This window comes from Solanum pennellii, chromosome 9, assembly GCF_001406875.1.
Source record: "Solanum pennellii chromosome 9, SPENNV200".
Classification (NCBI taxonomy): domain Eukaryota; kingdom Viridiplantae; phylum Streptophyta; class Magnoliopsida; order Solanales; family Solanaceae; genus Solanum; species Solanum pennellii.
The window spans coordinates 883361-895407 of record NC_028645.1 but is presented as its reverse complement, the minus strand read 5'-3'; the positions used below and the strand labels follow the sequence as shown (position 1 = coordinate 895407).

The window sequence follows — 12047 nt, the reverse complement described above, 5'->3', positions numbered from 1 at the left end:
AATATAATTCAACAAACTATAGTTAAGAGGACTTTAAATATTAATCTTTTTGCTATTTATAAAATTTTCTCATAAAAAATCGATCTAAATTAAATGACAATATCAAAATAGGCTTCCATGTGGTGTGTTGTGAGAGTAATTTGGGCCAATAATGGGCCTAGTGATTCAATGGCCCATAATAGCCCAACACGTGTTAATATGTTATGGGTATACTGACGTGGCATGTTGCTTTTATACACTTCTAGTCTTCTAGAGACTTTTGAGTCAATTAATTGGGCCATATTTGAAAGTAGGCCTAAGCCCAATAAGTTATGAAGGCCCAACTTGAAATTGCAATGGATCGAGCGAGATCAAAAGTTCAAGATCATTATTCTTATCGTAAATCGCTTGAAACATGAGGTGATTTTTGAGATATATCATATTTGTATCTGTACGTTGTTCTTATATATTAAGTTTCGGTGAATTTTTTTAAAATTATAAATGTATATTCAATATGTAAAATATTAAAATTCATCGTATCGAACTCATGTTTAGTTTAATGAAATTGGGTTGTATGGATTACAATTAGTAATATGTTACAACAATTTAATTCAACAATAAAATAGTGATATGTGTCATTGTTTATTAGCTTGTTAGTAAAACAATACAAGTCATAAAAGCTTATTAGAAGTAAGGCATGCTAATTGGATAATAAATCGAGCTAATTCAACACTTTTTGTCACCATTTACGAGTAAAACTTACATTAATCTGATATAATTTATGAGAAATTCTTTAATATAATTCGATTAAATCGTCATACTGATCTATCATTACTTGCAAACCATTTTATCTGTAACTTTGAGATTACAACTACGTGATATAACAAGACAATTAGGTCAAGAATAACGTGAATTCGTACCAGGTTGTGATAATTTACATGTCACAGTTTATAACCGGTTATTCTCTTCTTTATTTATAAATTTAAAGTCATGACGATTTGATATAATTATGGATTTAACATAATAATTTGATTGAAGATAACTTTACAAATAGAAAGATGTCTTTTTTCAGATATCAATTCCCCATACATGTAAGAATAGTATAAAAACAATAAAGTTGTCAAAAGACAACAACTATCAAGTCNGATTTAATAGTTATTTTTACTTAACCTTCAATAATATATTTACGAACATAATGAGTTAAATTTAACTATTTTTATCTAGATTTTAGTCATGTATAACTTCAAATAATATATATTTTGTAAATATATAAGATCGGAAGAGCGGGGTGGTCACGCATACTATCCACTAACTTACGATCATAATTACGTGACACACATCCATAACTTGTATAATTAGGCTTCTAATTTTGTAGATTTAGAATTTGTATATGTTTACCCTAGATTGTATATAATTATCATGTCGATACATTTGATTTGTTTAAGTTCTAAAATAATTCAAATTGTATAAACAGCATAATTTTTATACACTTATCTTATTTGTATATTGACAAACCAATTATACGAATAAAAATATCTATAACAAATAAAATTATAACTATAAAATATAATTCGACAAACTATAGTTAAGAGGACTTTAAATATTAATTTGTTTGCTATTTATAAAATTTTCTAAAAAAAAATCGATATAAATTAAATGACAATATCAAAATAGGCTTCCATGTGGTGTGTTGTGAGAGTAATTTGGGCCAATAATGGACCTAGTGATTCAAAGGCCCATCATAGCCCAACAAGTGTCAATATTTTATGGGTATACTGATGTGGCATGTTGCTTTTCATACACTTCTAGTCTTCTAGAGACTTTTGAGTCAATTAATTGGGCCATATTTAAAAGTAGGCCTAAGCCCAATAAGTTATGAAGGCCCAACTTGAAATTGCAATGGATCGAGCGAGATCAAAAGTTCAAGATCATTATCCTTATCGTAAATCGCTTGAAACATGAGGTGATTTTTGAGATATATCATATTTGTATTTGTACGTTGTTCTTATATATTAAGTTTCGGTGAAATTTTTTATGATTGTAAATGTATATTCAATATGTAAAATACTAAAATTCATCGTATCGAACTCATCTTATCTTTGTAATGCATTGAAGTAGTTTATGAAATTGGATTGTATGGATTACAATTAGTAATAGGTTACAACAATTTAATTCAACAATAAATAGTGATATGTGTCATTGTTTATTACCTTGTTAGTAAAACAATACAAGTCATAAAAGCTTATTAGACACTTTTTGTCACTATTTACGAGTAAAACTTACACTAATCTGATATAATTTATGAGAAATTCTTTAATACAATTCGATTAAATCGTCATACTGATCTATCATTACTTGCAAACCATTTTGTCTGTAACTTTGAGATTACAACTACGTGATATAAAAGACAATTAGGTCGAGCATAACATGAATTCGTACTAGGTTGTGATAATTTATATGTCACAGTTTATAACCGTATTATTCTCTTCTTTATTTATAAATTTAAAGTCATGACGATTTGATATAATTATGGATTTAACATAATAATTTGATTGAACATAACTTTACAAATAGAAAGATGTCTTTTTTCAGACATCAATTCCCCATACATGTAAGAATAGTATAAAAACAATAAAGTTGTCAAAAGACAACAACTATCAAGTCAAGAAAAAAACAACACAAGAAATGACACTTCAAAAGATACTTCTTTTATACAATATACAAACATATCTTAAAAAGAAGTTGAGAGAATGTTTCTTTAATGATTTTGCTTTTGGACCAATGGAGAAAAGAGAAAAGCCCATGGACCATTTCTAGTTCTGATTTTTTGTCAGCCCAAAGTGAATTTATAGGCCCATTTACCATAGCAAACATAGAAAAAACTAATAGGTTTTTAATGAATCTCTTATGGTGGTTGATGTTTGTTGGGAAAGAAAATAATAAACACAACTCTTACATGTCCTATTGAGAATTTATTGCCTACCTTTTGACATTTTTGTCCCAAGCTCATGGATATATGATTAACATTAGACAAAAATAATTGAAATTTAGTTATATATAATCAAAATTTAAGAAAAAATGATTGAAATGTCGGTGGCAGGAATACATGAACTTCACTAATACGTAACTTTATACAACACACACAAAAATTAAAAATGTGTTTATGAATCAAATTGGTGGTTGTTGGTGGTGGTGGTGGTGGTGGTGGGGCTTCAAAACAAGTCTATCTGATTTTCTTTGGTTTATATGTGTTTGGTATCCGTATTGAAGCACTAAGGCTTCATTCGAGGGAAACACTCTGTACGAAGGATCTTTTGATATACATGATTCGAACTTGAAACTGCTGGTTAAGGAAGCAATAATCTCATTTGTTGCACCACATTCTTTGTCGATATCTAGTTATATTTTATGAGTGTTTATCGGAAAAAACCTCTCCTCTTTCTCAAGATAGAGTTAAAATCTACGTACACACTTTCCACGTTAGATTTTTACTCGTAGAATTACATTTTTTTTTTTGGTTGTTGGTGTGGGGAAAGAAAATAATAAAGAGACTTTTCATGTTTTATGTTAAGAATTTATAAAAATAAAATTAAAAAAAAAGTCTGATTTTTTTTCAGAAAAAAATAAAGTAGTGATATGACAGGACCTTAAATTGGTGTTTATTTTGGGCTGGGCCCATTAAGGTATAATGTGAATTCATGGGCTTTCCATTTTTGGTTACTACAAAACTTTTCTTCCTGTCAAATTACCTTTTTAACCTTTACTAGCCCACGCGCCTGTTTTCACTTCTTGATTGCGTGTAAAAACTTAAATAAGTAGCCTAAATTTATTTTATTTTTTATTTTTAAAATTTCGGAAAATTTTACAAATAGTGTTATTTGCGTCTAGATTTGTGAAAATTTACCTAATTATGATTCATAACAGAATAATGAAACACTCACAATTCGGATTTATACAATTTCGATTTAGTGAAATACATTATATTATTTTTTCTGTAGCGAAATATACTTTATCCATATACATATAAATCACATTCACGCATATATAATATTTTTGTAACCGTATCTGTACGGATAAGATATAAATACACATGCTAAAATCATCCGACTATCGTCACATACCTTTTGTTTTACAATTTATCTATAAAATTATTATATCTTATATTTCATACCGAACGACTCGATCGTATCGATGGATTGATGCTACTTGTACTTTAAAACTTTTTAATCCTATGAAACTTTTTAATTACTACTACAACTAGTACTATTCTATATTGAGTTTTGCTTCAAATATACTTCATTTAAAAACATTAAAATATAAATTGACTAGCACATGTGTGGTATATAGATGCATTAACGCAATAATTTTAGTTCAAATTTTATATATTTAGAAAAAATGTATAAAGCAGAATTTACGAGTGAGATATTGTTATATACAATTTAAAGATCTTAAATATATATGTATTGATTAGTTATAATAGTATATAATATTTAAATTTTATATCTATCTCTATGAGAGGATACAATGATATGATTAATTGTTTACATTCTAACCTATTTGGTTCAATTTATTTTTTTTCATATGTATTATAAAAAATTATAAAATAATTAGTAAAAATAGTATATTATCGAACGTGGTAGAATATCGATTTGAATTCATAATGTTTAAATTTTAAATTTGTGGCTAATTACATTATATATCAAATAATGCACTTGACTATAAAAGCATATTAACATTATATATAATTGAAAGTTGTATAGGATAAGTTTGAGTACTTATATTTGTCTAGGAAATAATTTATTTTTCATTTTTTAAAAGAAAAAGATTTAATTTTACAAATAAAAACTAATAAATACATATAAAAACATTGAATAAGTTATTCTCAAAATTCTATGTTGATCTTTTTGAGGTAGAAAAATACTAAAATAATCTTTACCAATACAAAAATCTTGGCTCTTAAGGTTGGCATAGAGTCACTTTCCATAAATCAAATAATTAGTCAAGCAAGAAGGCAAGTAGTACAAAAAGAGTAGGTTTTTGTCAGTTTTTTTCTGTGCATAATACAAATTCCGATAAAAACTATTAAAAACAGTTTCTCTATCTTTACTCACACGGCAAGAGTAAGGTTGCGTACACATCGTTCTCCTTAAACTTCACTCGTGAGATTATACTGAATATGTTATCATTGTTGTACAAATGCGGACAAACTTATTTTCACCACTAGTATTACTATGTTTAAGTACTACTCTTTGATTTTTACTAATAGCAAAGCCTAGGATAGAGTAGTACTTGTTCATCATAACCTAAAGCAACAAGACAAAATTTTCACTATTCCATGTTGTATTATATGCAATAATATTGATTCCCACTCAATTTATTTAGCCTTGTAGGTCCATACACACAAAAATATCTAACCTTCTAATTTTTTGATAGACATAGATCTCTGAAAAATATATTTCAAAGGATCCATTCTCGAGATAAGGTAAGTGGTGCATGTTGAGAGGTGGGTACCTTAAACTTCTATGCTACCCAAGTCAAGGCACAACATGTGCAAGGAGTATAGAGGATTTCGTATGGTGTGTACTTCTTGCTCATGTAGTAGTATATTGCTCGCTCCTTAATTTCACTTTCATCGTGTTATTTTAAGACGCATATTAAATGCATTATCTCGTACGAATAGTTAAATGAGCAAAAGGCCTTGCACATTCCTTGATTATGTCGAGAACTTGTGTCAAATGTGCAACAACATACTCAATGTATTCCCACAAAGTGTGGTTCTAGGAGAATAGGGTGTAATAAAACCTTACTCCTTCCTCAGAGGAGGTAAAAAGACTGTTTTCGATAAATCTTCAGCAAAATAGTGGAGATTCAAATTCCTCAATGTACTCAAATCTTTGCAAACACCATGAACAGAATCAATGCCTCCATTAGAAGCAGAATATGAAAGAACATGATTGAGCAAGAAGCTACAAATGAATATTCTCAATAATTGTTGAAACAATGTAAAAGATGCTGTTCTGAAACTTTTTGTACAGCAAATTTATCAAGTTTCATACTGGCTAATTCCTAAGGAAGGAAACTAGAATTCAATATCCAGAAAAGATATCGCGTAGGTAATTTTGATCTAATAGCTAACTACGCTTCAGCTCTTGCAGTAATAATGCGCAAAGTTCATATTGGCAAGTGATGGTGAATGCTGGTAAGGTAATTTCCCAGTGGAAAAGCGGGGTAGCTGAGCAGCAGCTGTAGTTGAATTAGCGAATCCTGATGATGCTGCAGTAGAGAAGAGTGGCACTGAAGGACTCCCGCCATAAGGATGTTGGTCTTGCCGCGTCCAATTTGGTGAAGAATCAACTTCTATACCCTTCCCTAATGCTGTTCCCTGCACGAGCATTCATCGTCTCAAGATCAAATGCTCACACTTCTTAATTTTCAGCTAGTAAGAAATAGTATTTACATACGACAGCAACGAATTTGTCTTCTTAAAGCTCTTGGACAATATATACGCTTGAGAAAATTCTAACGAAGTTATGAATGATAACTGAAGATGATGTGGTTTATGTCAATATAGAAACAAGGTGAGATAGAGATATAACTAGCTTCCTATCTAGTTAGCGAAGGAACAGTATATATTTTCGGTTTCCTATCAAACCAAAATAAGCACCATGTAACTAGGACTTCTACTCGGCAATGGATGCTACAATTACAACTCGATAATAAGTCAAAATGGTTCAAGTAAGTTTGACAAAGAATATACCTTCAATGTGGGAAAGATACTGGTGTTCACTCCATTCCAGAGTAGAGGGCGATCAGTCAGCAGTTGATGGCCGTGAAGCAGTTTACCTCCCATTGTGGTTGTAGGAATGTTCTGCAAAAAGATGTATAACTAAGTAAATAACCAATCTTCCTTTGTCAGACATCTCATAAGTAAATGAATCGAAATAATCTGAACGAAAATCATTGACTCGAAATTACCATGGCTCCTGTATATCCAGGCAAACCATTTGAGGCACACTGGACTACATAGTTCACCATTTGGCAGGTGTTGCCACCCTGGTCATCAGCTAATACAGAGGGGGCTATTCCCAAGTTCAGATCAAGATTATGGTCTGCACCTGCATACGGATTGAAAAATATGTCGTTCAACATGATAAATACGAGACTAAAAAGAAGCAACAATCGCAATGGATTCCAAATATGTGGGAAAGCCTAAACATACTACCTCCATTTTCAGCCTCAGTACTTAATTCACCTTCATATGTGCTTAGCTCAAAATTAGTGACTGCTTCCCTTCCGTTGCATTTTATTGCAGCCTTATCATACGCCCTGAACAACAGCAAAAGACCAATTCCAGTCAATGTTGAAAGCGTTAATGTCATAACATAAAAGGGAGAGGCGAGTCAAGTTTTGATCATTGGACCTTGCAGCTTCTATCTCACTGTCAAACAGTCCAAGATAGATATACCTGCAGGCATATATCCAATGAGACAATATTCCCTCTACTTCATACAATCACTATAATGACATAGAACGCGTTTAAACAGCTATATCACCGATACGATAATACAGACAAGTAGTTACTCACTTCTTTCCAAGAAACTGCCCCATTCGAGCTTCCCATCGTCCACATTTGTGCAACGTGACTCCCCTGTATTTCGAACTTCCTCTAGAGAAACCAGTGCTCTGTCGTCGAAGTATATGCACAAACTCTTCCTTTGAAAAGTTCCCCATCTATACACCATTCACAAAACATAAACAGTCAACCAAAATCAGTTCCCTAACTCAAGAATTTCAGAGTAGGGGTGGTTCATTCATTAGCTAGCTATCCCACATACCTGCTTTAAATCATCATGATAATCACTGACATTGAAATTGATATCTGCATCAAGTCCTCTAAATTTAATCGCAGCACGATCATATGCCCTGACATTAATAGGAAAATTTAACAATGGTGTGAACTCTTCACTCTCGATGAACAATAAAACTCATTCTAACTATTATCTAAGTTACGCAGACTCTTCACTTTCGATGTCACACTCATGTCGGATTTCCAAAAATACACCACTTTTGGAGAATCCGACGTGCACCCAACGACAGTTTTGAAAAGTCCGAGCAACATAAACTACTATGTCATACCTAGCAGCAGCATGTGCAGTGTCAAATCCCCCTATAACAAAAATGTCCAAATTAAGCTTTACCAGTAATAAACAATTCATGAACAAAGTATAGAATAAGCACAGTTTTGCTTACCTAAATAAACTTGTTTCCCACAATCCCTGCATAATAAATCAAACAAATAAGATAGTTTCTTGCTTATTAGTCGAGGTGAACGCAAACTGGGCTAGCACGAACACGACAGTTATGGTGAAAAGTAATTTGCAAGAAGTAAACTGACCAGATGTGAGATTCCCATCGTCCAGTTCTCCGATAGAATGTGACACCACGGTATTGGGAACTCCGGGACCTGGGTCCTCTTCGGCTCTTCTTCACCTGTTGTCTCAGCTGTGGTGGACCAATAACGATCCTCTGCTCCATCGGAACACCACCGTAATTACCCGAGAGATCCAACCACTGCTGCTGCTGCGACGGCGTCGCTGCCGATTCTCCACCGGTTAACGGAAACAACTCCTTAGTCACAAACCCATTCACTTCATAATCAGCTCTTAGAATCTCAAATGCGTACCCATCAGTACGCTGATCGGAACACGAAATGAACTCATCATCACCGGCAGTACTAGACGTTTCCACGTTCACAATAGATGAATTCGATGTACCGGAATTCTCAATTTGCCCAAATGACAGTTCCTTCAGCTTCCCTGACGTCGTAACAGTTTCCATAGCATCTTCCTCAAAACAAAGATTAAGGTCAAACATCTCGAAATTACCGTATACCCTCGTTTCAACTTCAGCCAAAAAGCATAAAACAACAACAATCAGCTCAAATACGAAGATGAATCAAGAAAAAAAGGGTTTCACATTAAGGGGTCACTGCATACATCGGCATTTATAGATGCTGAAAATGACGATATGGGTTCGTCGGCGTGGGGGGCAAAGTAGAAGAAGAAATGGGAAAATGGAATCAAATGGAGCTTTGGCCGGCCATGGATTTATATAGAGAAGAAGAAGAAGAAGAAGTTTGAGCTTGAGAGTGACAATGGAGAAACGTTTTGTGCGTGGAGGTGTCCAAATTTATATTAAAGGAAATACTAAGTAGTCACATTCCGAGTCAGTTTTCACGTGTCTCGACTATTTTTTTATGAAATATCCGTTACCTCCCATCACCAATAATCACCTCGTACATTAACTTTTTATTTGATAATCCTAGTGTTTGTATCAGTTTTCACGACTGATATCACAAAATATTAATCACCTCATATTCCGTATCAGTTTTCACGTATCTCGATTATTTTTTACGAAATATCCATCAGCGCCGACCACTAACAATGACCTCGTACGTTAACTTTTTATTTGACTATTCCGGTGTTTGTATCAGTTTTCACGACTAATATCACGAAATATCAATCACCTCATATCATCAACAATGACCTCGTGATTTCAATTACGTCATTGTTCGCTAAGTCACACTCCTAAATACTAAACTCAAATTTGTATCATATGATTTAATGACTGAATCGTCTCGAAAAGAATATAAAGAGTTTAAACTTTATAATATATAAAATAAATTTTTTTTTCTAGAAATATCTAGTAAAATAATCAGAACTCCACGAACAAAAAAGAAGTTAGAATCTAACATTATTAAGTTAGTAATTTTTAGTGTAGATCTAGACATAAAGATTTTACATATTCAAGTTTATTTTTTCAGTTGATAACATTTTTAAAAATGTATATATAATGTCACAAATATGTAAATTAAAAAATTTGAAGTATTTGAATTACTTTTAAAATTAACCTATGTATTTTCAATTCTAATTATAAATAATATTACTGCTGGCAGAAAAAACAACAATTAACTTTTCTCTTCTCTTTTGCAAATTGTTTTGCTTTAACGCTGCTTATTGTTGGCGCGTGCTATATACTCACTTATTAAGTTTTTTATTCGATGTTCAAGTCGAAGTTCGATTAGTTTAGTTTTCTACAATATAGGGATTATTCGGCGGTAGCACACTCTATCAAGAATACTTTTATATTTAGAACTTGAAATCGAAATTTCTAATTAAGAAATAAACAACCTCAGTCGCTGAATCACATCCTTCAGTGGTCCTTCCTTGCTTTTTGTACTTTAGCTGAGTACACCCTCGGTGAATCAATAGCGTTTACATTTACCTTTTGACATAACTCGAACTCTCAATCTACCAATCGATAGTGAAAATGTTAAAGATTTAAACAAACAAATTTGTTGTATACTTATATTTCAATCTTATGCTTTATATTATGGTTTTATATTCAAATCTTTATATTTTTAAAGTTATGCGTTAATATCTATTAATTGTTATAATATAACTAAATGTTTACACATAAAAATAAGTTTGGAGTTGAAAATATTGAGGTTAGCTGAACGTGATGTAGGACATAGAGTCCGTCCCTACTAATAAAAACAAATCTCACACACAACACACACATATGTCTATAACATATTTTATACCATAACTTTCAAAAATTATTTTTCTCCGAAAAATTTGTATCAAATCAAACTATAACAGATAGATCAAACGAAAAAGTAATACAAGTACTTATTTAAATTATTAATTATAGTTGTCTTTCGAGATGATTCAATTGGTTTGTAGGATAGTCTAAGATCGCTCCCTTTTAATATCTTCTTAGTCGAATATGTCGCACAAATCTATTCTGGTGTAGTTTACATACAATGTGTAATTTGCAGACTATTATATAATAAAAAATATACTCGATGCCATAAAATGTTTACCCGAAATTCAAATATCGTGACAAAGATTATAGAGATTTCTTATTATCCAAAAAGTTAAAAAAAAATATATTTTGTGGATGATAGGGTTGTACAACATAGGTGAAGTGACAAGACAATAATGATTTTATACTAAAATAGGAAAAAAATATTAAAAAAAAGGAAATAAATAATTAGACAACAGAAAAAGAAAAAGAAAAAGGAAAATACTATTATGCCCTTTGGAATAGCGCGTGTACACGCTCCTATTTATGGCGCGTTAGTTACCATATATTAACCAACGATTTACTGAGAGGTTCACATGTTTAGTAATGTGGCGCCTTGGTAACAAATTTAACTAACCGGTGGTTATTTTCTTGTTACCACTTTTTTTTTTTTTTAAGAAATTAAAATAATTTAAAAAATTATTGTTTCGAGATAATAAATAAATAAAATGATATATCAAAAATATTTATGTAAAATCTAGACAAACGTTATGAAGATGAGAGAATAAGATGTCGGAGTGTATGAATCGGTGGAGGTAGAGGCTGAGGAGATGGTGGTGGATCAGAATTAGGGTTAAAACACCAAAGGAAATCGATCAGGTTCAACATGAGGTTGTAGGTGCTTTGAAAGTGGCGGAGCCAAAAATATGAAAAAGACATGTTAATAATGAGATTCGGACTCAAGCTTAACAACACTAGAGAAATGTTTCGCACCGACCCAAGAGTTAACAAACCAATCAAATCATTTGTTTATTGGGTTCTCTATATTAATTTTATACAAATACCTCTTAATTTTTTACATATATATATATATTTTCGAGATGAGGCTAATGGTGCTCGAGCACCTGATGGACTCCATGTGTATTTGCCTTTGTGGGTGGTGGAGGTGGACGTAGAGGTTAGGAAATAGTGGCGATTCAAAATTTTCACTAAGAATTTCAGAATATATACAGTTAACACGAAAAGAAAAAATCAATTAAGTTCAACATCTATTATATATACATAAAAAAGGATTTAATATAAACGTAAAATATTTACGTAAAATCTAGATAAGTACTATGAAAGTGAAGGTAGGATGTTTGGAGTGTAGGTGAGGTGAAGATGGAGGCTATGAATGCAATGGTGAAAATCGAAATTTCACTAAGGAATTAAGAATACCAAAAAGTTTAATGTACAAAAAATTTGCATATAATTTATTCTAT

At 31.7% G+C, this 12047-nt stretch overlaps 1 protein-coding gene across 1 annotated transcript; it reads right to left on the bottom strand.

Moving 5' to 3' along the window:
- Positions 1–5837: 5837 nt before the first annotated feature.
- Positions 5838–9149, bottom strand: LOC107029486 (ethylene-responsive transcription factor RAP2-7-like). The gene is made up of 9 exons (XM_015230914.2): positions 8375–9149; positions 8230–8255; positions 8116–8146; positions 7815–7902; positions 7565–7710; positions 7202–7305; positions 6955–7094; positions 6737–6847; positions 5838–6361 (listed from the first exon to the last, which is right to left on the bottom strand). The coding sequence occupies exons 1-9, from the start codon at positions 8851–8853 to the stop codon at positions 6122–6124; spliced, it is 1365 nt and encodes a 454-aa protein (XP_015086400.1). The 5' UTR covers positions 8854–9149; the 3' UTR covers positions 5838–6121.
- Positions 9150–12047: the final 2898 nt, after the last annotated feature.